General features: G+C 43.2%; 1 protein-coding gene across 2 annotated transcripts in view; it reads left to right on the top strand.

The window, feature by feature from the left end:
- Positions 1-2,152: 2,152 nt before the first annotated feature.
- The window catches only part of GCLC (glutamate-cysteine ligase catalytic subunit), a 36,644-nt gene continuing 13,052 nt past the window's right edge, over positions 2,153-25,744 (top strand). Inside the window, exons 1-6 of one of the 2 annotated variants that reach the window (XM_083856910.1) lie at positions 2,153-2,317; positions 16,146-16,258; positions 17,076-17,258; positions 19,816-19,929; positions 20,704-20,762; positions 20,854-20,990. In XM_083856910.1, coding sequence (XP_083713036.1) covers positions 2,168-2,317; positions 16,146-16,258; positions 17,076-17,258; positions 19,816-19,929; positions 20,704-20,762; positions 20,854-20,990 — 756 coding nt within the window. In that variant the 5' untranslated portion in view covers positions 2,153-2,167. Of the gene's footprint in view, positions 2,318-2,622; positions 2,668-16,145; positions 16,259-17,075; positions 17,259-19,815; positions 19,930-20,703; positions 20,763-20,853; positions 20,991-25,744 lie in introns of those variants that run through there. The other variant, XM_083856911.1, reaches the window with a different exon arrangement.

Raw genomic sequence — 25,744 nt, forward strand, 5'->3', positions numbered from 1 at the left:
CAGATCTACTACAGCACCAACAACAGCACTGCTTTCAATCAGGCCAGCCTGCACAATTTCAGCCAAAACTATGAGGGTTTTTTTTTTTAATCATGTGCTCCTAAAAAACCAGCTCATTATAAATTGTTTGTATAACTGTTCTGTCAGAGCTGCCCTTTGCGTAGAAACTTCCGTCACTAAAATACTTTTGAGTCGTTTTGCTTTAATATTTGGTATCTTCCACTAATGCATTTTAGTTTTGTTATGCTATTATCTTGGGAGCTTATTCTATCCTTTAGGCACCTCATATCCTGGAATAAAGACAATTAAGAAGTTCTTGTAAGTATAGTCATTCAGTTAATGAAATATCTAATAATACACTCCATCCATTAGTGGTCTGTATCCCAATTTAAATACCTCACTAATCCTCAGAGCATTGGTTTATCCCATACCAGCCCTGACTGTCCCTGCAGCCTATGACGAGCTTTGTGAATGTATCAATGAGGGACCAGGAGTAATGAATTTCTGCTTCTCAGCAGTGAGAAACTGTCCCTTCATGTTATGTTCAGCCTTTTGTCTCTTCACAGACTTAGTCTAACAGGCCTTCTACTTTTTATCCAATGTGAAATACATGCCTTGACACGTCCCCGCATCCCCTTTGCTGAGACAATGCTGTTGTAAATCCCTCCAGAACAACTCTCAGGTAACAAACTCATTTTCTGCATCTTCACGAGCTGGGTTTGTGCCTGACACCGCCACCTGTGGGTTCCGCGGCCGGGGAGGCGCACAGGAGGCTCCACGGGGGACGAGGCGCGACCTCTCTGGATTTCGCTCCCCGCACTCCGAGCATCGCGTTTTATCCCGGTGCTCTGACCGTGATATGCACAGCAGCGTTCGCACACTGTCCGCGCCCAAGGGCCTCATCAGGGCCTTTATTACGGCGCTCTCGGGCCCACAAGGGTCCCTTTCCCCCGGCACACCAGCCGGGCCAGACGAACCCGGTCCTGCCGGGGGCACCCTCCCGCCACCATGGCGCCTCCTCCCCTGTGTCCGGGCCGTGGGCCGGGCCTTCGGAGCCGCGGGCTCACAGTGGCTGCTGGGTTTGCCTTCCCGGGGCCGCTCCATCGCTCCCTCCCCGGCGGTGGGCGCGGCGGGGCCGCCAGGCCGCGCTCAGCCCTGGGCTCGGCCCGGCTCCAGGCTCAGCCCCGCTCCAGGCTCAGCCCCGGGCTCGGCCCCGCTCCAGGCTCAGCTCAGCCCTGGGCTCGGCCCCGGGCTCGGCCCCGCTCCAGGCTCGGCCCCGGGCTCGGCCACGCTCCAGGCTCGGCCCCGGGCTCGGCCACGCTCCAGGCTCGGCCCCGGGCTCGGCCACGCTCCAGGCTCGGCCCGGCTCCAGGCTCGGCCCCGGGCTCAGCCCCGCTCCAGGCTCAGCCCCGCTCCAGGCTCAGCCCCGGGCTCGGCCCCGCTCCAGGCTCAGCTCAGCCCTGGGCTCGGCCCCGGGCTCGGCCCCGCTCCAGGCTCGGCCCCGGGCTCGGCCACGCTCCAGGCTCGGCCCCGGGCTCGGCCACGCTCCAGGCTCGGCCCCGGGCTCGGCCACGCTCCAGGCTCGGCCCGGCTCCAGGCTCGGCCCCGGGCTCAGCCCCGCTCCAGGCTCAGCCCCGCTCCAGGCTCAGCCCCGGGCTCGGCCCCGCTCCAGGCTCAGCTCAGCCCTGGGCTCGGCCCCGGGCTCGGCCCCGCTCCAGGCTCGGCCCCGGGCTCGGCCACGCTCCAGGCTCGGCCCCGGGCTCGGCCACGCTCCAGGCTCGGCCCCGGGCTCGGCCACGCTCCAGGCTCGGCCCGGCTCCAGGCTCGGCCCCGGGCTCAGCCCCGCTCCAGGCTCAGCCCCGCTCCAGGCTCAGCCCCGGGCTCGGCCCCGCTCCAGGCTCAGCTCAGCCCTGGGCTCGGCCCGGCTCCAGACTCAGCCCCGCTCCAGGCTCAGCCCGGCTCCAGGCTCAGCTCTGGGCTCGGCCCGGCCCGGCGGGGGCGGCGCCGGCGGCGGAAAGTGCTGAGTCACGGCTGACGCGCGGCCGCCGTCACGTGCGGCCCGGGCTCGGTCCCGCGGCTCCGGGCGCTCCCGCCGCACAGCGCCCCGCGCCCGCTCCGCTCCGCTCCGGCCCCGCTCCGATCCTCGGCCTCCCGCCTCCCGGCCGGCATGGGGCTGCTGTCGCAGGGCTCGCCGCTGAGCTGGGAGGAGACGCGGCGGTACGCGGAGCACGTGCGGCGGCACGGCATCATCCAGTTCCTGCACATCTACCGCGCCCTGCGCGACCGCCACAAGGACGTGCTCAAGTGGGGCGACGAGGTGGGTGAGCCCTCCGCGAGCGCGGCCGCCGCCGCCCCCCGTGGCGGGGCAGGTGCCGTTCCGGGCCGGGCCGGGCCGTGTCGCGGTGCCCGTAGCGGGCCGGGCCGGGCCGGGCCGGGGGTGACGTTGGGCCGCCCGGCGGGGCTTTGTTTACCTCACGCACACGCACACGCAGGCGCGCTCCCCCGCCCCGGTGCCGTGCGCGGCTCCCCCGCTGCTCCGCGGGTCGGAAGCGCCACAACAAGTTTGAGCGTTTCCGCTTGGCACCGGCCGGGTGCCCGGGCAGCCCCTCGGGAGGTGCGGGTGCTCCCCGGGCCGCGATGTTCGGCGGTGCTCGCTCCTTCCCCGGGGTTTGTTTACGCTCTCTCGATGTGTCTGAGTAACGCGTGTCTGTGCCTCCGGTGTAAGGCAGTGCCTGCTCGGCTCAGAGCCGGTTTTTGGGAGGGAAGTGAGGAAGCGGGAGCAGGGATGGGCGGCCCTCTCGCGCGTTCCTCCTGCATCCCGGGGTGAAGGGGACCGCCGAGCCCCGCTCCACCCCGGAGCTCCCCGGGCGGCCGGTACATGCCAGCCTGCCTCCTGAACCGGGACCGGGATGAGCGCTCGGGTCACGAGTTGAACTTTGTTACAGGTGCTTTGTGCCCGAGGACCGTAACTCTAGTCCCGGGTCTTGGGCGTGTTGCCTTGTAAACCTGCTCTCGGTTGTGCCACGGGCTGACAGCAGCTCACCAGGAGCGAGCGCTGCCTCCTCGGTTCATCCGAGCCCCAGGAGACCGGGAGCAGCTTCCCGGGAGCCATCCCTGTCCGTGGTGTTGCTGCATCCGGCACTGGTCACTTGATGTGGCTGCGGGGAAGTTGGAAGAGCAGAGTAGGACACGAGCAATGTGGGGACTTGGCCATTGCATCTCTGTCTCATGCACGGTTTGCTTTCTGAGCAGCAAAAGCATTTATGAGAGAAGTTTATTCAAGTAATAGCTGTTCACAGATGCTCTTTGCCATAGGAGACTGTTGTTCACCGTGTGCACCTTGAGAGAACTTGTTTTTTAATGTCAGCTCTTCTTTAAATGAGCCCCTTTTATAATTAATTTAAAGGCAGGGCAAGTGTCAGTGCACAGGAGCTGCTTCCATGAGGGAGTGGGGGCTTGGCTACTAAAATCTGTTTAATGAATGTGTAGCCTAGACCACAGAGTTTTGCAGCTAGAGTTCTGTGGACTCAGGAAGTTTAAATATACTTTTATCTAGCCCTGCCTGACGTTTGTGTTCCCACGTCATGTATGACTGAGGTTACACAGACAAAAGAGTCTCACAGTCTTGAGTCCAGGAATATAGACAGAGTCTTCCTGTTGCTCTGAAACTTAGCTTGAGGGTTTTCTCATTAATCTTTAAGAGATGGTACTCATTTTTCAATGGGTGTTAGATTTTAGTTGTCCTTGCTTTCTCGGAGTGAGATTTCACATGATAGCTAAGGCTGATCCACTAGCAAGCTGGTTCAGCTTCCCTCCCTGTCTTCTGGGCTTGTGTTTCTGCTGCCTGCCTTGTGTTGTTACTGTTCAAAAAGTTAACCCAGCTGAAAACTCTTCTTCTATTCAGATTTTTAGGGTGATTGGTTTTCTCAGCAGAGCTTCAGGTCTTTCACAGGTAGAGCCGACAAGCTCTGCTTAATGTGAGAAAAGTACCAGGAGTGTGTGGAGAAAAGGGTCAAGTACAACCAGCCCCTGCAGCACCCACAGCTGATCTCTTGGTAATCTTAGATGTATTGTGAGACTGGACTCTGGGAGCCTCATTCTTCCTTTGGCCTGGGGACCATGCTGAACAAAGTGTTTATGCTTGATAAACAGTGGAGTGTTATGTTAAAGGAGATTCACAGTTTTCTTCTGTCATGCCCCAGCTTGGAAGAGGCAGGATTTTAAGAGCAGTATCATTGCAGACATGATTTTGATAAGGAGCTGAGAGCTGTATTAGAAATGTCTGAACATTCAGAGAAGGTCGGGTAACCTGGTTCATTGTCTACCTCTTCATTTTAGCAAATGCTGATAAACTCAGGTGTGGCAACTTTGTTTTATTGTGTTATGCAGTTACATATTTTTATGTAACACAGCATTTAGGAGTGTGTTAATTGACCAGGTACTTGTAGCCAGTTTGCTCTTGTGCAAACACAGAACCATACCTCAGTCCATAACTTACTTGAGCGGTGCTGTAGATAGACTAATGCAGAGGGCAGTACATTTGTTTTCCATTTTTCCTCTCAGATATCTAGTTGTTAGAAAGTGGTGCCACATTTTTATGCAACTTAGATGAATCAACTGACAAATTGGACAGTTTTCATAAAAAGTCTTCTTTGCACTTTGACCTTCATGTATAAAGTTGTAGCCTGAGGGTGTTTAATTGCATTAAAAACTTCTTGAAGATAGAAATCAAGAATGAAGATGACAGCCCTCATTTAATGGTAGAGATAATATCAGAATAAACAAAATTAGTTTTGTGTTCAAGAGATGTTTCTGTGATTGTGTTTAGTAAAAAATGTATTTTGTAATTTTTTTTAAAGGAATGTTTATGAGGAAAAACCCAACTTCAGTAGCACATACTGGGTTTGTCTTTCAGGACATATGTTTGAATACTTGAAAGATTGTTCCCCGTCTAGGTGATGCTGCTGTGAAAAGGAAATGCTGTCTTTGCTCATGAGTGTAGATACCAGCCTTTGCTTCATTAGGACTCCCACTTCTCCATGTGTGTTTGAAGACTCATTCCAGAACTGTGGGGTTCCATTGGGGTGCTTTTGGCCTCCCAGGGACTCCATTCCTTGGGGTTCCAAGGGAATGAAGCTGTGGGGAATCATCACGTACAGTTTGTTGGGTGTCACACAGAAGTGTTAAGGCTCAGTGCTAACAGAGCATGGTGATAGCATCTGTTTTGAAGGGAGTGAGACAGAATCACAGCTTACATTGCAGGGTAGCATTCCCTAGTGCTCCCATCCTGTCCTGAGTAAAGAGCTGGAAAGGTCAAAACTAGTTCTGCTTTGAAAATTCAGCTTTTTCATTGCTTTTGCAGTGTTAATAGAACCAAGAGCTGTTGTCTGTTTTGAGGTAAGTTGTTTTTTACTCCATTTTCCGTAGCCATGAAGCCTATGCAGTAGTAAAAACAAAAGCCTACCAAATATGAGTGTAACTGAGTAAGAGTTCTCTAAAAAAAACTTTCCAAAGGGCTCCTTAAATTTTCATTTGCAGGTAAAGGTCCTCTGCCTCTTAATCATCTTTCTACCTCATTTAAAACTGACAGTTGACCTCCATGTTTATGCTTGACTTCTCCTGACTGTGGAGCTTACAAAACAGTGAACTATCTCATTATCCCTCATCAAACCCCGCCTTACTATCATTGTCTTAATGCTCACAAAGTTCGGGCAACAATTACATCTGCTGGTGAGATCTTGTCAAGCTAGCAATTACAATCTCCTTGTGTTCTCACCTTCCTCTTCCATCCAATAATGTGTGCTTGACCTCGGGGTTGCAGAGTTGTGATCATGGTTTATTTTTTTTTTTTTCATTTTTGTGTAGCAGAATCAAAAACCTGCAGCTTTTCAGTACGGTGTTTCAGAACTCTAGTACAGTTAGCAGATACTATATGAAACAATTAGTTTCTGCAACTTGGCAGACGCTAGCCTGTTCTGCTGCTTCCCAGCTTTTATCCCAAAAAGCTCCCTTCTGTGCCGGTGCATTAGTAGTCTCCTGTGCTGTTCAGCACCTCTTGTCTGCTGCTTGCATTCCTCTAACTGACAGACGTTGCTTAAATTTCCCTTTGGAGCTTTATACGGATGCTCGGATCAGACAAGTGGAATGGCTGGCCCTTGGCAAGGCTCACTGCTGCTGTTTTGTGCTGAGAGTGCACACAAGTGTGGAGTCACAGCATTTCACACTGAACTACGTATACATATGTATTCACATGTCCATGTCATACTTGTCTTCCACAGTCTATAAAGATGAAGGAGGAGCTGTGTAAGAAAATTTTGAGAAATGTGTGCCAGAAGGAGATCTCAGAAGGAAGGGATTTAGAAAGCAAGCACGGGCAAAACATGAGAGTTTTATTTTAAAGTACATATGAATGAAGTAGGAATCTGACTTGCTCAGCCTTGCTTAGTGAAATTGGACATAATGACCCTTTTGTTGTGTATGAGTCTTGTTCCTATCAGCGTAGGGAATTAGCACACAATAAGCATCTTCAACTTTTTAGAAGTTTTCTTAATGCAAACTTGAAGTGAAATTTGGAGGCCTTTAAAAAGATTTGATAATGCTCTGTATGAGGCAGCATGAAAAATGTACCACTGCACTGCTTGAGAGTTTAAGTCTTACTGAGTTAATTCTAGTTTGGTTTTGGTTGTTTGTTTTCTTTCCTTCCTTTTACCTCTTCTCAGTCCTTTTTAAGCTTCTTTTGATCTTTCTCCTGTACACTCAATTCATTCCTCTCCTTATCCTTTAGTTTTTCAACTATACCTTATAAATAAGTTAAATGAGAACTAAAAGGAATGTGTGCTTATCACCACTTCCTCATGCAAGAAGCAAAGCAGCCCTTCTCAGGAGCTACAACAGGCCAGAGGTTTCTTACCAGAATGTCCCAAAGGTGTTGCTTCTCATTAGGAGATGCATGACTCTCTTGAAAACTTTCTCTTTTCTTCATAATGAAAGGCTAGGCTGTGAAAAGAGCTGCATTTCCTCTTGAGTGATTCTTTCCAGGGAGGTAGCTATTGCATTAGTATTTTGTTACAGTCTCTAGCCTGTTATGTTTTTGGGTGTTTCCAGGACAGTAGCATGGTGTAGATGTCACATTACAGTCTGCAGAACTTCAGACTGGTAAAATTATTCCTGCGTATTAAGGAAATGAATTTGGGTTCAGATGCACACAATTTGAGGCTCCAGTTTGCCTGTCATCCACTTTAAACCAGGAACAAAATCTAGGGCATTGTTTAGCAATGGTGAATCTGGCTCACCAGCTGCGTAAAATAAGTACAGGTACTACCCCTAACATATACAGAGAAAGTTTTCATCATCTCTTTGCTAAAAAGACAACCAGTGAGGCTTGGTGAGGGACAGATACACATGCATAAAAATGTTCAAAAAGAGTTAAGAAAGGACCAGAACTTACAGAGTGGGTTCAGAAAGCATCATGGTGTACAGAAAGGCAGTGTTCATTTTTCATTTTAGAAGAAAGTTGGCCAACCTGATGAACCAGAAGAGCAGATGTCCTTTTAAGATAATTACTTATTTTACAAAGCCTAGATGCCCTGTGGAACAAGATGCCGTATGATAGCTTTGAAGCTGAGATAGACATTGACTTATATGGACAACAAGAATAGACAGTTTATTATGGTTTCTTTAAACTTTACATGCTGCAAAATGTTTGTCCATCTGTCCAAACCACTTAGATAATTGTATAGTGAGTTGTGGGATTTCTTTAGTGTTTATCTGAAGCTTTCTACCTAGCTTTTTATTTTATATGTTATAAATAAAATGGAATCACAAAAAATAGTTGTTGCGTTTTTCAGAATGCCAGTAAAATGTATGGTCTTTAAAAAAAAACAATCCAAGTCATTGTACAGATTCATCATCAATACTATGATGATCTCACATCGTTACTTTGTAGAAACCGCTGCAGTATACCAGTGTGCAGAAATCGCTTTTTTAAAAGCTTTTTTTGGTAATCTTGTGCCTATATTAAAGCTAACAGTAGACTGAAGTCTTTAAAATCTTTTTGCATTTTTGTAATTTTAAGACAAATGCTTTTAGTCTCCCTGTCCCCCAGTGAAATTCCCCAAACAGAATGCATTTTTTATTTTTTTTTTTTTTTTTAATGCAGAAATTCCTCATGGTGGCCTCTGCCAAATGTGGCGTGTGCAGATGCATCTCGATGGCGCTGCCGTAATCGATGTCTCACCCGCTGGCCGCTTGGGGGGACGCGGCACTCTTCAATGATTTCGTTATTTGTCATGTCTGCTTATTCACCCTTTCTCGCTGAGCTTTATTTGGCTAAATAAAGGGACAGTGGAATTATTTGTTTACAAATAGACTTAGTGCTTCCTTAATATCTCTTCTATGGATACCTGCTGTTTCAAATAGTGGTGTTTCTGGGGCTGAGTCTGAAGGTGTGATGTTAGTGCATCAGCTTATGCTGCTTGACAGCTGTACATGTGTATGTATGCAACGTTTAAAAAGAATACACTAATGCACAGAAATATAACTCTTGAGCAAGATAGGTGCCCTTGAAGAGTCTTTATGTTTATTCCTTCCCCGGATACTTCGACTGCCATGAAACTACTTTTTCTGCCTGGTTTTAATCCTGGCATCAGGGAAAACCTAAACTAAAACATCCAGCTCTCAAAACGTGCACAGTGGGTTAACCCCATGATGGCTGATAATTTTGCTTCATCTTCCTTTGCTCAGCTCTTCCAGTGGCTGGGTGATAAGATGTGTATGGGTTGTAGTGCAACACCAGTGAACTGCCTGAGAGCTGTACTGCCAGATGCACTGTGTATGTGGCACGCAAGACTCATTGTAGTTCATACTGAGATGCTCTTTGAAAATTTGATTCTGTAATCAATGAAAACTAGTTTGGAAGTTTTGGGCTTTTCTGTTGTTTGGAATTTTGTTTTGATTTTTATTTAGGGTTTTTTGTGTGCTTGTTTGGGTGGTTGGTTGGGTTTTTTTAGGAGTTTTTTTTTTCTCCCAAAGCAAGCTGCACTTGGTCATAAATATTGACCTACCCCCATAGTAAACATTGATTTCCTCTTTCCCAACCCCAGATTTTAATAAGAGAAGCTTAAATTAACTACTGTTTGTATATTTCTGATAAGAAAATATTCTGTTCACAGTGTATGTCCGTCTGTGGATATCAGGTGGATTGCTGTGGTTTTATCATGGGATATTTTCTATTGTAATTCCTATTTTCCCTCAAGACCTCTTCTTGCTGTGCAGATGCCTTATTTTAGTTAACAGTATGAGGAAGGATGGGTACAAGAAAGATTTTATTGTTGATGTTGCATATTCAGTTGTTCAGGTTTTTTTTTTTTCTTTTTGATGCAAAAGGCAAATTAGAAACTTGCAGCATTTTGTTTCACAGGTGAATAAATAAAGTTGTCTTGGCTGCAGACAGCTAAAGTTAACATGATCCTGGTCTTTTTATTAATATTAGCCTCAGGTGTTACATAGTACAGAAGTCAATGACACTTCTTTCTGTAATGCATCACATCTTATTTCTATCAAATCATGCAAATGGTTATAACTTCTCAATTTTAATTTTCAATAACCCAGCTTCCTGGTTTGTGGTGTGTGCAGAAGGTTCTCTAGTCACGTTGTATCATGCACAGAAATATCTGCAGCCCTGATGTTGTCACATGGGAGGGGGAACAAGCAAGAGCACTTAGCTCTGGCTGGCTGTGTTGACTGAGATGAGAGCCTCTGCATCCTCTTTGTTTTGTCTATGATAATAGTTAATGTGGCATAGAAGTTCTTAATTTTTTCATTATTGTCAGTGTAATGTAAAACATGAGTTTTGTTTCTGGGACGTGCTTTCCGTGAATTGATTTTGTTTAGAGCTGGCGACAGTGCTTTTTAATTGGACTGGCACTTCCAATCTGCTTGATCAAAATTAAGCATTTTGAGAACTACATTTTAATCTTGGTTCTCCTGTTGCAGATTTTTGAAATTATTTCTGTGGCAGAGAACATCTGTGGTAATCTCATGAGTGTGGAAATGCCTTGCCTCATGCCGGTGTGCAGTGTGGGGGTTTGCTGGCTAGAGACAGGGTAACCAGCCTCTGTGGCACTTCCAGACTTGTTTTCCTCTGAAATTTGCTCCCTCGGGCATTAGACTTATTGTAAGACAGTAAACTTTCATTAAAGGTACATTACCAGCTGTTTTTTTCTGTGGCTCTGTGCTTTATCACATCAGTGGTGAGAAGATAACTGTGTCAAAAAAGCCCACCTTGGGTATTATGTTCTACATCCAGCAGAATAATAATCTGCTTTTTCCATCTAACACTGAAAACTTGTGGCAGAGGTTCTTTAATGAACAGTCAGATTATTAAAACTTTGTTCTTCTCACAACTGTCATTTAATGATAATGGTACTTTATTAATGCATTAACTGATGAATAAATATATGGATGAACTACTCTTTTTTCCATAAGTGAGCCTAATAACTAGTGAAAGGGTATTTTCTACTGCATACATAAGTATATGAGACAAACTGCATGAATATACTTAAATGTTGGTAGTGGCTTTTGTTAACAGTAAATAAATGCGCATGAGGCCTCTTTGGGTGTTCAGGAAAAATTTTCAATTTCCCTTACAGCTCCAGGCTAAAGGAAGGTTTGTATGAGGAGACTGCTAACAATTGTTCCAGGTAACAGCTGTCCAGTCGAAGGAGAAAGAAACTGTCATTAAGATTGTCCTTGAGAAACAGGAGTGGTCCATGAGTCACCTATGATTGGGTTTATTTAGAATCACAGAATGGTGTGCGTTGTAACGCACCTTTGGAAATCATCTTGTCCAACTCCATGCCCTGGGCAAGGACATCTTCCATTCCACCAGGTTGCTCAAAGTCCCATCCAAACTGGCCTTGATCACTTCCAGGGATGGGACATCCACATCTGAGATGGATGTTCAGGAGTGTGGTACAAGGCTAATGCAGGTAGTGTTTTTCACACATAGAAAGCATGAAGCAATGCTTTTTTTCATTGCTTTTTGCATTAAAAAAAAAAAAACAAACCTTCTCTTCAAATCATTCTTCTAAACTATTTTCTTCTATTATATAACATTGGCACCTTACTGAAGTCCAGACTCCATGCTTACCAGTGTTTTCATAGGCAGAAGTACCTCATGGCAAATATTTTGAACATTAAAAGGATTTAAATGTTTAACACTACAGCAGAGCCTTTATTCTCATCTGTTAGATAGGTTTTGTTCCCTGTGTAGGTAGCATGATGGTGTTAACTTGAGTGTGCAAGGGTGGATTTTCATGCTGGGAAGCAGACCACTACCAAGGCAAGTATTTGGACAATATGTTGCTATCCAGGTGTTAGAAAGATATATTACTTGTCGGTAGAAGTGCCATGTTGAGTTTTAGGGCTTTACACACTACAGTGCTCTTAGGTCTAGGGGTAGAGGTTAGTGAAGGATGTACTACTGATAGTGGGCACAAAGGACACAGAATTTACAGGCCACAAGGACATTTGGCAAAACTCCCAAGATAAGTAAGAAACTAACAAAGCCAACTCAGCAACTGTGTGGAGATCAGTTCCAACTGGGTAAAAGGTAATTCTGGCAGGGAGACATTCCCACCACCATGGTCCACTGACTCAAAAAACCCACCAACTCAAGAGAAGTACTGAGCATGCAAACTAACTAGCATGAGAAGCAAGAGAATCATTTAACCAAAAGAAGGTAGAATTAATAAGAGAACTATGTAACTTGTAGTCAGTGAACTGTGATTTCTTTGCTAAAATGTATAAATGATGTAAAGCTTTGATTATAGGGGAGCTAGCAGTCTTTTGTGGGTTATCACCTAGCTCCTTGCTTGGCACAAATTAGAATAAAGCAATATTCAGCCCTGAGTTGAAACATGAAGTGTTTCAGATTAGACATTAGGAAAAAAATTTGTCCATTAGGGTGGTCAGGCATTGGGATAGGTTACCCAGGGAGGTGATAAAGTCACCATCCCTGAAGATGTTGAAGAGGTATATAGGTCTTGCTTGGTGATGTGGTTTAGTGATTTAGGGCTTACAGTGGCAGTGTTGGGTTGACAGTTGGACTTGCTGATCCTTAAGGTCTCTTTCAACCTCGAAGATAGAATAAATAGAAGTACCTCATCATGGTGTGTACATTGGCACTGCACACTGGACAACAAGCCCACATTTGGGTTGCCCAAACAGGTTGCCCACAACAGGGTGGCATAATGGTGACTTGATTCTCCTTGTTCCTTAGAATTACTGCTAACAAGTTGTTTCTGATACACCTTCATTTTTAAAAAGCATTCCTTATGCAGAAATAATATGTGTAATTATGGTCAAATAACTCAGGCATTCAAACAATTTCAGACTTGCTTACCCATTTCCAGAGAGCTGTCATCTTTCATTTTGCCTCCAGACAAGTCCAGCACAACTGTTTGACTTAATGAATGGAGAGTGGTTGTGGTTCTCTGCAGTTGAGAGACTTCAAGGTCTCACTTGTATTTACAGAGGTGGTATGAAAGAATTTTCAAAAGCCTGAAATTTTCTTGGCAGCCAACTGTGAGAAAAGGTCATAGTGAGTAAAGTAGCACCATTCTGGGTGCTAGCAAGCAAAGTGCTTCTTGAGAAGATTCAGCAATGGAGTGGAGGGGAGCTGGCGTGGAATACTCTGTAGATACAGTTACACTGCAAGCCAGTAGTTTAAAGGAAGGAAACCTCTAAAGAACAGTTTTCCCTTGTGTTGGCTCATGAGTAGTTCTGATAGTCTGAGTATTTGCTTTAACTAAGATTGTATTTGCTTTTTAAATGCATTTAGCTGTGAACAGTAATTTGTTTTAGGTTTCAGTAATGTGTTGGAATGAGACAGGGGGATGGACTTCCAGCTTTGGTGTTGCAACCTGGCTGGCCAAATTGCTATTCCCTTGCCTGGTAAGGTACCACAGAACTTCTGTGAGCCAGGCAGAGCAGAGGTGGTCAGAGAGATTCGTCCACTGAGGTTGCACAGAGCATTGTCAGTCTGCAGGGAGGAGCTGGGATGCCGCATCTTGTCCTCAGCAGCTTTGCAGTGTGTGCCAGCCAGAAAACAGAGGTGTGTAGGGTTTGCTGCACGATGAGAGCACTGACTGGAAACTTGGGTCTGAAGTGGCCATGACAGGGTACATTGTCTGCTGGCTCTAAGCAAGGCTGCTGGTCAGCCATCTGCATCAGTAGTTTGATCTGATGTGTATTTTGCTTCTTGCTAAGGAGCCTAGTTAAAATTATAGAGAAAAGTGAACTCTAAAGAGTTTAGCAAAATAATGAATTATGGATTTTGGGTGAAGCCCCTTATATTTCGCCTTTGGACTGGAATCTCTGCCAGGCATGCTGATTCTCTCAGCTTGGCTGCATTTCTCTGAACTTTGTTGTGGATAAAAAACATGTGAGAAGTCTGTGAATGATGACCTGAAGTTGAATATAAAAATGTGTACTCTGAATTTGTTTCTTTCTTTGTAGCTGCAGGCTAAATCTTTTGATGAGCCTAAATTGCATTCTTTAAGGGTGCCCATTCAGTCAGTCCCTCTGTTGTCAAGATACTCTGTGGGTTACTTGGAACTGTTGGCAGCCATCTGAAGTTTTTTCTTTTCTCATTAAAATTAATGGCAGATCATCTGTGTGTTAAGACAGCTTTGAAGATGTAGTCGATGTTTCTGCAGGCAAAAGTAATAGTTGTTTCTAAAGCTAGATGCATAAATGCAATATATTCACTACTGTACTTGAAATATGAAACACTTTGATTTTTTCAGATTTGTCTTCTTGACTTAGTGTTTCTTTACACTTTTGATTTGTTTGGTTGTTTTTTTTTAACTTGCAATTTGGTTTATAGAGAAATACAGTGTTCTCCCCACCAGCCCATTATACGTACATTTGGAGAGGGATTTCTCAGATGGAGGTTAATCACAGTAGCATACTTGTGTAAAAGTGGACAAATGTTCAACTTCAGGTCTCGATAGCAGCTGCAGTTCCTGTGCCCTTCCTTCTGCTACCCTCTCCACAGGCACTGTGGGATGAGGCCAAGCATGTGGTGAGCTTGATGCCCCTTCTGTGTCCATCTGAATGACTCACACCTGTGGGCTTGCATACCCCCTCTAGATTAGGCCAGCTCCTAGAGAGAATTATAGAGAGAATTATACTTCTGCAAAGCAGGAGATGATACTGAATGTGGTAGGAAACGGAAGGTCCCTTTTTCTTTCCAGTATTCAAGGTCAAGTGATCCTGGAGAGACTGGTGCTGGGCAATAATTAAATCAGTGCTCAACTGTGTTCTGGTTGACTATAGTCTGTAGTTATCTCAAGTAGATTATTGTGGCATAATGCACACAATTGCCAAAATATATCATGCAAGAAAGTGCAATCTGCACAGAAACTAGAAATCATTATTTTTTCTCCAGGAGATTAAAATTTGATCTTAGAAAACATACAGCAAATGTGTATAATTGCTGGATGAGTCCCTGCAGAGTTTGTCTCTGATCAGATTCTGTAGAATTACAGACAATCTTGGATAATACTGCTTGTGATTTAATCACAAATCCCAACTAAGGATTATATTTTCTGTCACCATAGTAAGCAATAACTCTTCCATGGACACTGAAGCAACCAAAGAACATGAAGACCACAAATCTACTTACGGTGTGCTGTAAAACATGGCACAAGTTCCCTGTCTTTTGGCAAGCTGTTTTCCTATTTTCATTGGACTTCTGTACAAAATAGAAATTGCCATGATTTGGTGTGCTGCAACTTTAACATCAGCATCATGCACGAATCCGAACTCCTAGGACTGGAGCAGTCACCTTTGTTAAATACAGAGGGACGTGGCTCTAGACAGTGTGGGAAAATGAAACTGAGGAGCACATGCATCTCATTTTCAGAACCTCTTGACAGTTCTAGCTGTGAAACTGCATTCTGAATTCTTAACTATAAGTTGATATTTCAATTAGATGATTTTTGGAAGTCTTGCAGGCAGTGGTTCAAGAGCCTCCAACAAAAGGAGTCACCACTGGTCCAGCTGTGGACCAAACCACCAGACCCCTTTCCAGGGGTTTGAAAGCCAGTACCCTGGTAATGCATTTCCATGTGTGACTTCTGCAACACACCACACCTGGGGGCCGGTTTGTCTTTTACACTTTTAGAACATTGCTAAGCATCCTCTGACCTAGAGGTATTAGCAAATAGATTGTATCCATAAGTACTGAAGGGCTACAAGGTCCAAGCAGCTGTTGGGTTGCCGTGCTAGGTTGCGTTCTAAAAGTCTTTAAGGAGCTTTGACAAATGTGCATGGAGATCCAGAAGTTTGAGATGAGGGTGTTCCAGGTTTGGCTGCTTTCAGATAATGTCAGTTAGGGGAACGTATTCTCTAGTGCTGGGATGCAACAGTGCTGTCACGAGTGGATTGTTGGATCTAATGTGAGTTGCAGCTTGGTGCAGGGACAGGAGGAGAGCTCTGGGGACAAGGTACGCTGCTGGGCAGGAGGGGAAAAGAATGTGGCAGCAAAGCCGAATCAAGCAGGGGTGAAAACCACTGTGCTATGCCAAGAGCTGGAGTGTCATAATGACAGGGCTGATGCTGTCACCAACAGCGGTGGGCTTTCTGTGGTGTAAATGAGACACAGTGCTAGTCTTTAATAGCTCCAACAAGTGATGGGTGTAAAGGGATGTTTCGTAGAGTGACTTTCGAGTTTTTTGTTTGTTTGGGATATTTTTTTGTCAGCAGAAGAGACTGTAACTGATGAGGTGAAATATTTGTGGGTTGCATGTAGCTCGCATGGGGTTTTAATTCTTTCTTGTTTAGAAATAATGTAGAGATAAGTACAAATTCAGAATTTTTTTCATGAAGTATCTTCAATTAGAAATGGAGGGAAAGAAATTTCAAGGAATTTAAAGTCTTTATTTCAGATGAAATAAGCCTGCAGCCATCTTTGCCCATACTGTTTACTACATTCGTAGTTAGTAATGTTTTTGAACCTTTATAAAGTTCAGTGTGGCTTATCTGTTTTTTTCTACTTGATGCTTAAGATTATGTGCCAATGTGTTTGTGTCTGAACAAAACTTTACTGTTTAATTGTTTATTTTGTTTTTATTTACAAGGTGGAATATATGCTGGTAAAATTCGACCATGAAAATAAGAAAGTGCGTTTGATACTCTGTGGTGAAGAAATTGTTCAAACACTGCAAGACAAGGGGGAGAAGGTAAACCCCAAGTGAGTAGCTGTTTCCATTTTTTTTTTTTTTTTTTTGATCCTGCTGTTAAGATACTGTGCAAAATTTTGTTAACCTGGCTTACCATTCAAATCTGCTATTGGTGAAACTGTAAACCACAGATACTGATATTTTCAGATAAATCTGAGGTTCAGGAAGTGAAAGATTTTGAGCACACTTGCAGGCAGTCCATGCACTTTTTGTATTATGCTTTGAAATAAAGGAGAATGTAATGGTGAACCCGCAGAAGTTGCCGTCTGGATGCTTGTTTTGTCTTGCTCTGATTATGTTTCTGTGTGTATGCAGTAACCCATGTCCCATAACGTACATGTGCATGTGTATATGTGCATATATACGTGCTCCTGTGTCTCTTGACTACAGGAGCAAGTGAGGGCTTTATAGGGGAAGCCTGTTGTCTGTAGGAGCACTCTTCCATTTTTGAAAGAACTAGAAATATAGATGTAAGAATGGCAGGGAAGTTTTTCCCTGTCCTCTCCTGTGGAAAAGCAGCAGTGATGTGTATTTTCTTGTTCTGGTTAAAACCGCAAGAAACAAAGCTTGAGACAGATGCTAAGGGTGACTGTGATTTGGTGCAGGCAGATCCTACTTATTGTACTACACAGCAACATTATTACTGCCAAACTGCACCTTGTTTTCTTTTCACCACTTCCTGATGGTGAGGTACATTGTGTTCCTCTGTCAAATATTTAAATAAAGGAGATTTTCTTGCAAGTGGTATTAATTTCTGAAATTCTCACAAATAATTCATCTGGTTTGAAGTTGCAGAAATATTTAAATGTAACTCTTCTTTTATTATAGTCACCCAACACTCTGGAGACCAGAATATGGAAGTTACATGATTGAAGGAACACCTGGACGGCCATATGGGGGAACTATGTCTGATTTCAACACTGTGCAAGACAACATGAGGAAAAGACGCCAAGAGGCTGCTTCTATGCTCAAAGAAAATGAGGCTGTTTGCACAGTGACATCCTTTCCAAGGTGAGAAGGTTGTCAAAGTATTCTCCTGTTCTCCTTACACACCTTTTTCTCTGTATTGCATACAGCTAAACTGTTCAATGAAATAGAGAAAAATATTATTTGGTTAAAGTACTTTGAGTTGATGTTCCAGTCATGTTTCTTAAATTTTTATTGCAACGAGAGAAGCAAATAAGCATCTTTTACATTTTTAAGTTGCTTCTAACCTGTGATGATTTTGTATTAGGAGACAATACTGAATATTTGTAACATAAAGTGTTAAGTCTAGAGTAGTCTACCACCTTGAGTTGATACAGAAAATTATATAGAAAAGGTTTCTCTTTACCTATTTAGCATACTGTGATCTTTATAAGTAGTAATTTTGCAAAACATAGCTAATCTGATCTATTTTTAATACCACTTTTTCACTAAAGTACATGCAAGCTTCTGGTAGTTTGGGGCACCTGGACTTAGTACTTCTATTATACAATACTCTACTTACTGACTCTAGAAAGGAGAGCATCTCTCCTGGGTTAATAATACCCTTACAAAGTATAGATTTCATCCTTTTTAGTGTTGTAAAGGAATTCTTGAAGAAATTAAATTTAGGATGAACTTCATTATCTATGAGAAACTGTATTTTGTGACATTCCTTTGAAATAAAATTCTAGGCAGAGATGTATTACATTTGTTCTTAGTAGCCTGGTCAGTGAAGTGAATGAAGATAGTTATGCTTACAATGGTAAAAAATGTGCTCTGCAGTAGAAGAGAAGTGGCTGGCCTTCCTAGCTAGTTTCTAGCGTAGCAAAGAATGCAAAAACAGCCTAAAATTCTTGCTGAGAGAAGGAACAATACAAAATATGCCTAGCAGCAGTGGTGCCAAAATATCTGCATAATGCCCCATGAATGCTCTTTTAAGAACACTGTTGATAAAATTCACTTTCACATTATTAGAGTTTTACTAGATGTAATAAGAGTTTATTTATTTCAAGTCCAGTGGTTAAGTAGTTGTATTAGAGAATTGGGGTTTTTTTTTCCCTGCAACCTTACAGTGCATTATGTCATTTAATAAGTTTTCCATACAAATGTTTTGGACCCTGTCTTGAAGGGAATAAAGGGAGAGGAGTTCTTCATCCCTTTGTAGATAAATACTTTTTACATCGCTGTAGGAGCAGTACATTGGACTTCAGTGAAAACCAGTAAATAATAAGATGTAGTTTGTTTATGACTCATGGGTCATTCCAAACATACTTTCATCCCTCAGAGATTGCCCTCCCTAGGCTAGCCTAATTTAGTTTATTATTTCTGCCTCTTGCTATCTTGCCATTCAAGTTCTTGTTGATTTGACTGGAGTCTTGCTAATATGTATTTCTGAGGTTTCATGGGGTTGAAGTTTTTTGCCACATAATATATATGCCTGTGTGCATCTGGGCATGTACACGTGTATATAATAAAATCTGTGCATTTGAGAAGACAAAAAAACTTGTTAGAGTGCTGACAGAAGAAAGGTAAAGAAGTAAGCTTATTGACGTTAAAATAGTTCAGTCAAAAGTGAATGATTTGAAAATGTTTAAATATTAAAGAATTGTAGCTTAGATACTGAATGAATGTCCCTAGTTCCTAAATTTGTGAACCCTCACTGCTGGGCCAGAAAGTTGTTTTCTTTCTTGAGAACTGGAGGGATGCAGTTTTCAATGTAGTACTTAGGTAAGTGATGAAGCTGGCTTTACAAGTTGTAGGACAACTTACTGAAACCAGGAAGAAGAAACAATATTGAACGTAAATAATATTCTCGGAAGTGTGAGTGTTTCCTGATATTTTGAGTAGTTTCTTTGTAATTTTATCAGCTATCTTTTTTTAACCATGCAAATATAGAGTCTTTCAACGCAATCTTTGCCCTTTTTACTGTGCAACATGGAGAAACTAATCTTCTACTTTACCTCAGCCTTGTCAAATGTTCCTTTGTCTCAGCTGTACTGAAAGCTTATTCTTGTTTCAGGTGACTCTGAAACTTAAAATGGAGCTACCCAAAGGAGAAGGGTGTATTCTGATTAGCTTGCATATCTCTCAGCATTTTACACCTAATAGCTGCAATTTTTCTTTGCTTATGACATTTGTCTCATAGGAGTTTTCAGGGTTCTAGTAGTGTTATCAGACTTAAGATATGTGTATCACTTGAAACTGCCTCTAATTCTTACAGAGCTGGTTAAGCATGTATTTTTTAAAGGGTAGATTGTTAAGAGTACAGCTGGGTAAGTTACTTTGGCAATCAACCTATGCTCGAGATAAACTTTGAAGCATGGAATGCAGCTACATGTCAGTATTAATAACAAGCACTAACACACTAAAGTGTGGTACCCCACATAGTACTGAAGTTTCCTGCTTCAGCCACTGAAAATGTCCATGTTTGCTGTCTAATGATAGACTAGTGGGGTTTCTTTTAAAAAAAGGCTATGTTAACCACTGTGGAAGGTGGTTGTTGGCTAGTTGTCTGCTAGAGTCCTAATCTCTGATCATCTGACCGTTCTAAAATCACAGTCTGTTTTCATTACAACTTGGATCTCATTGTTGTGTTACATAGGTTAGGGTGTCCTGGGTTTACACTGCCAGAATACAAGCCAACGCCAGTAGAAGGAGGAGCTTCAAAATCCCTCTTTTTTCCAGATGAAGCCATCAATAAACATCCTAGATTTAGGTAAGAATATTTGAGAAATTTGAGAAGTTGAATATTTTGTCTCTACCTAAATATCATAGACATATCTGCAAATTCTTTACATTACTGGAATAGAGAGCACTGTATCTGGTTGCTACAGGTATCACAAGGACTTGGACAGAAGTGGCTGTGATCACATGTATTTTCTTTTCAAAGTGTCTTAAGAAAATTAATTGTTAAGTTAAAGGAAATTTATATAATAGTTTACACTATTATGGGGCAAAAAGTGTTGATTTTACTACTGCAAAATTGTTTCCAGTTTGAAATCCTGTGTCTAAATGCTTTCATCATTGTTAATCCAGCTCTTGCTTAGGTATGTCACAGAGACATGTCTGTACTCAGTAGCTTGCCCTAGCTACTCTGAAATGGACGATTTACTTCTCACTGTAAAGTGAGTCTTTGGACAATGAAAATCATTCTATTTAAAAACTAAGCATACCTTTTAACTTCGCCTTGTATTCTTCAGGTCTGTAGCCTTTCACTTCTGACTGTTTTATCAGTGTAGTACTGTGAAAGCCATCAAAACAAGACTGATTTTACTGAAGAAAAATTCAGAGTTGTATCTTTTACAGTCTGTCTTAAAACTAGGAAAAGAACTAGGTTCTTTTCTCTTTTTTCTCTTTTGAAGGAGAGTGCTCAAAATAAATAGAAAGTTGACATTCTGAAACCTTAAAAATTGTTGAAAAAGTAGCTGCAAAAATATTTGCATAAAGAGAAAATTTCATATAATTCAAAATACTTTTTCTTTTGTTGTAGTACACTGACCAGAAACATTCGACACCGAAGAGGAGAGAAGGTTGTGATAAATGTACCAAGTGAGTAAATTCAGTCTCATCTTTGTTGTTTTTCAAAATAATTGTTTAATCTCATGTTCTGAGTTACTGAGTGTCTGTATTTTCCACACAGTATTTAAAGATAAGAACACACCATCGCCTTTTATTGAAACGTTTCCTAATGATGATGGAGAAGCAGCAAAGGCTTCCAAGCCAGACTACATATATATGGATGCTATGGGTTTTGGAATGGGAAACTGTTGTCTCCAGGTAAAGTGCATCTGCTTTCAAGGTGTTAGTGCACATTGTCTTCTCTAAACCCTTCCCTTTTCAAGACTTGTCTTATGTCTACTTTCACTTTCTTCAACTGATACATTGTACATCAGTGTGGCAAAAGGGGAGATAAAAGAACAAGTGGTATGTCTAGTATTCTAGTCTCAAAATCCAAGTATATTGGGGTTCTGTGGCCAGAGAGGCTGCAGGAGTAGCTGCTGTGAGAAGGTGCTTCTTCCATGAGAAGGAAGCTTCTACCCTGTCCAACAGAGGCAGTGCCAGCTGGCTCCAAGACAGATCCCCCCTATGGCCAATGCTGAGCCCACCAGTGGCAGTGGTAGCGCCTCTGAGATATGTATAATAGGGAGTGGAAAAACTGTGCAATGGCACTGCAGGTGAAGACAGGAATGAGAATATGTAAGAGGAACAGCTCTGCAGGTACCCAGGTCAGTGAAGAAGCAGGGAGGGGAGGTATTCAAGGTGACAGAGTTGAGATTCCCCTGGAGCTTGCAGTGAAGATGATGGTGAGGCAGGAGGTTGGCATTGGAGCAGAGATCCACCTGCAGCCCCTGGAGGACCCCACACCAAAACAGGTAGATGCATGAAGAAGACAGGACTTTTTATCCCATGGAGTACCCATGCTGGAGCACTCAGTTCCTGGAAGACTGATCCCTGTGGAAGGAACCCACGCTAGAGCAGTTAACTAAGTGCAGCCCCTGAGAAGGGCTGTTGTGGTTTAAACCCAGACAGCAAATAAGTACCGTGGCATTGCTGCTTCACACACACACGTATACTCCCTTGCCCCTGGTGGGATGAGGAGGCAAATCAGAAAAAGGTGAGACTTCTGGGTTGAAATAAAAACACCTTAATAATTGAAATAAAATATAATAATAATAGTAATGAAAATAAGAGGAGGGGGAGTAAAACTCAAGAAGAAAGTGGCGCTCAGCAGTACAGTTGCTCACAACCTGCTGACAAATGCTCAGCCTGTCCCCGAGCAGTGACTGGCCCCTCCCAACCAACTCCCCCAGTTTATGTACTGAGCATGATGCCGTATGGTATGGGATATCCCTTTGGCCAATTCAGGTCACAGCTGTGCTCCCTCCTGGCTTCTTGTGCACCTGCTCACTGGCAGAGCATGGGAAACTGAGAAGTCCTTAATTTAGAGTAAGCCTTGCCCATCAAGAACTAAAACATCAGTTATCAACATTATTCCCATACTGAATCCAAAACATAGAACTATACCCAGCCACTGAACAAAATTATCCCAGCTGATGCCATGTTGGAGCAGTGAATATGTTCAGGAGGACTGTCCCAGGGAAGGGACCCCACACTGAAGCAGGAGTGTGAGGAGTCCTCCTCCTGAGGGCTAAGGAGCAGCAGAGACAAAATGTGATGAACCGACCGCAGCCTCGTTCCTCTTGCACTGCTGAGAGGAAGTAGAGAATTTGGGAGTGAAGTGGATTTTTAGATTTGGGTTTTATTTCTCATTATTCTGCTCTGATTTGACTTGTAATAAATTCAATTAATTTCCTCAAGTTAAGCCTGTTTTGCCTTTGACAGTAACTGGTGCATGGTCTCCATTGCACCAAGTTGGGTCAGTGTTTATCTGCTGGAGGGATAGGAAGGCTCTGCAGAGGGACCTGGACAGGCTGGATTGATGGTCCAAGGCCAATTGTGTGTGATTCAGTAAGACGAAGTGCTGGGTCCTGCACTTTGGCCACCACAAGCCCATGCAGAGCTACAGGCTGGGGACAGAGTGACTGGAAAACTGGTGGAAGAGGACCTGGGAGTGCTGCTTGACATCCAGCTGATCATGAAGTCAGTGTGTGCCCAGATGGCCAGGAAAGCCAGTGGCATCCTGGCCTTTATCAGGAACAGTGTGGCCAGCAGGAGCAGGGCAGGGATTGTCCCCCTGTGCTTAGCACTGCTGAGGCCACACCTGGAGAGCTGGGTCCAGTTCTGGCCCCTCACTGTGAGAAAGACACTGAGGGGCTGGAGTGAGTCCAGGAAAGGGCGGTGGGTCTGGTGAAGGGTCTGGAGCACAAGTCCTGTGAGGAGGGACTAAGGGAGCTGGGGGTGTTTAGCCTGGAGAAGAGGAGGCTCAGGGGACACCTGATCACTCTCTACAGCTGCCTTAGAGGAGGCTGTTGTAGCCATGTTGAGGTCGGCCTCTTCTCTCAGGGAGGCAGCAGCAGGACAAGAGGAAATGGCTTCAAGTTGCACCAAGGGAGGTTCAGGTTGGACATCCAGAAGAAATTCTTCACAGAAGCGGTGATTAGATATTGGAATGGGCTGCCCAGGGAGGTTGTAGAGTCACTGTACCTGGAGGTGTTCAAGGAAATACTGGATGTGCACTCAGTGCCATGGTCTAGTTGACAAGGTGGTGTTCAGTCATAGGCTGGACTCAGTCATGTCAGAGGTCTTTTCCAATCTAATTGATTCTCTGATCTCTCCCTGGCGTTCCCTTGATCCTTGACCCTTCTGTTACATTTTCTCTTCCCTGTCCAGCAAAAGAGGGGAGTGATTAAGTGGCTTTGGTGGATATCTGGCATCCAGTCAGGGTCAATTCAATATATCAGGTTTATTTACTTGCATTATGATCTTTTTCTGCTAATATTCAAATGTAATTGGATGACTTGCTGAGAGGGTTTCTTAAAGTTGTCAAACCACATTTGATCAAGCACCTGCTCCTGAAACTCCAGCACTTTGAGTGTGAAAGGCCATCCTCCACTCTGGTCATCTTTGAGGCACAACCAAAGAACACTGTGGAGATGGCAACTGAGCTGTCTTGTAGAAATGGGAGAGGTTTTTTAGTTCCTCATTTTAGGTGTTTCCTCCTTATGCACCCTTAGAACAGTAAAAGCAGGGAGTGGCAAGAGATCATGGGAATATTTTTTAAAATAAGTAGCTTTCTGCTTTTGTATAATTTTATTTCATTTACAAACATCATGAACTCCTGTATAAAGTTTCTCATTCTTAAATATTTTTAGCTATCTGCTAAGGAGTTTGTCTTCTCATTGCTTGTACCACATACCTACCAAATCCATGTGGGTAGTTGTCTTCTCTGACAGTGCTGGAAGATACTTTTGATTCTGTTTTCTCTAATTTGAACATGCCCACTTTTTATGTTTTTTTAGTAATTTACCTGAGTAATTCCTGTTGTACAGTATCTTCCCTTTAAATCTAGGTGCTGAATATTAAAGAGTGTTTTATTCCTTTCATTTTCTTTTGCTTTAAATGTATCTCTGATGCTGGACACTAACACCTTAGGTTATCATGATAAACACCTTAGGTAATCATGATCTTCCTAAATGTGCTTGTTGCCACCACAGTCTTGGAAGCAGAGCTAGGAAGAGGCTAGTGTTAACTCTCAATGGGATTAAAGAAATTCTCCAGGTACTTTTTGTTTTGTAGCAGGGAGAGAAAACCTCATGAAAAGCAGTCCCTTTGAGCTTGAGAAACTAGAAAAGCTGTACAAATAAAAGTTCTTGATAGGTGCTACATATGGTTTCTTGTCACTAGGGCAAATTAGGGCAAATCTGATGAGATAGTAAAGTTTACATAATACTGTGTGGTTTTACAAGGTGTTAGTTTGCCATGGTTTGTTTTATATCATCTCTCTTCTTATTTAAGACCAATAAAAGAAATCCAGCCTTATTCAGTCATTGTATGAACTTTAAAAACATTATTAAATTTCTTTCTAAAGAAGTACTATTTTACTTTTAGATACTGCTAAATTTTATTATTACATTCTGGTAATCAGTGGCCAAATTCAAATTTGGTAGTCCTGTTATCATCAAAGGGAGAATGAAAACAATGCTGGCAGCTGCTTCTGTATCAACTGATAATTCCTGATAACAGACTAGAAGATAATATGTATTGCCTACCTATTTTTGTAAGGTACTTTGTCGTATATATACTTAATTTCATGTTTGGGGGGTGGTCTTGTTGGTTTGGTTTTTGCTCCTCTTTTTCATACTGTACACCAAGCTTCAAATTGGTTTGATGCATTTCCAGAAGTAAAAATAATGTCCTGATGAGCTTGGGCTGGGATAGCCTGCACTGGCAGTGCCTATAGCCTTTCTGGAGAAGACAGACATGCCCTTTTCCTCTGTAATGGGACATTTGCCTAGAAACCATGTTGAATCTCAGATTTAATGTGGTTTGGAATAAACATAAAAGGAAGGGGGAGGCAAATATCACTGTCTGGGGATAGAGTGTAGGTGTCCTGTCAACCCACCCCCACTTCAAGGCTGGCTCTCTAGTGCTGAATGTCTAAAATTAGTGATGAGAAATAATACTTAGCTGCTTTTCTGCAGGATAATTATTAATCTTGTCTTTTAACCAACTGGGTTTTTGTTTGTTTGCTTGTTTTTTTTTTCTAAAAAAAAAAAAAAAAAGGAAAAAAAAAAAAAAAAAAAAAAAACCACACTTGAAGGATAGACACAGAAGGAATGTTTTCTCCACAGCACAGCTGTTTTCTAATTTGGGATGTTTTAATGAATATTGGATGAAGATTTAAAAAGACAAAACACACACAAACAAAACCCATATTTCCCCTATACCACAATCATCAACACTCCCCAGAAAAATCCATCACTGAGGCACCAGTGAACTCAGGAGTTTTGGAGGGATTTGTTCATTGGTTTGTTTTTTAAAGTCTTACTTGAGGTGCAATTTGGTTTAGTGGCAAGCTGAGAAGAACATTTATATTTTGTGGGATGCTCTAGTTACTATCCTTGGAAGAG

Source organism: Zosterops lateralis, assembly GCF_965231275.1.
Source record: "Zosterops lateralis genome assembly, chromosome: 3".
NCBI lineage: Eukaryota > Metazoa > Chordata > Aves > Passeriformes > Zosteropidae > Zosterops > Zosterops lateralis.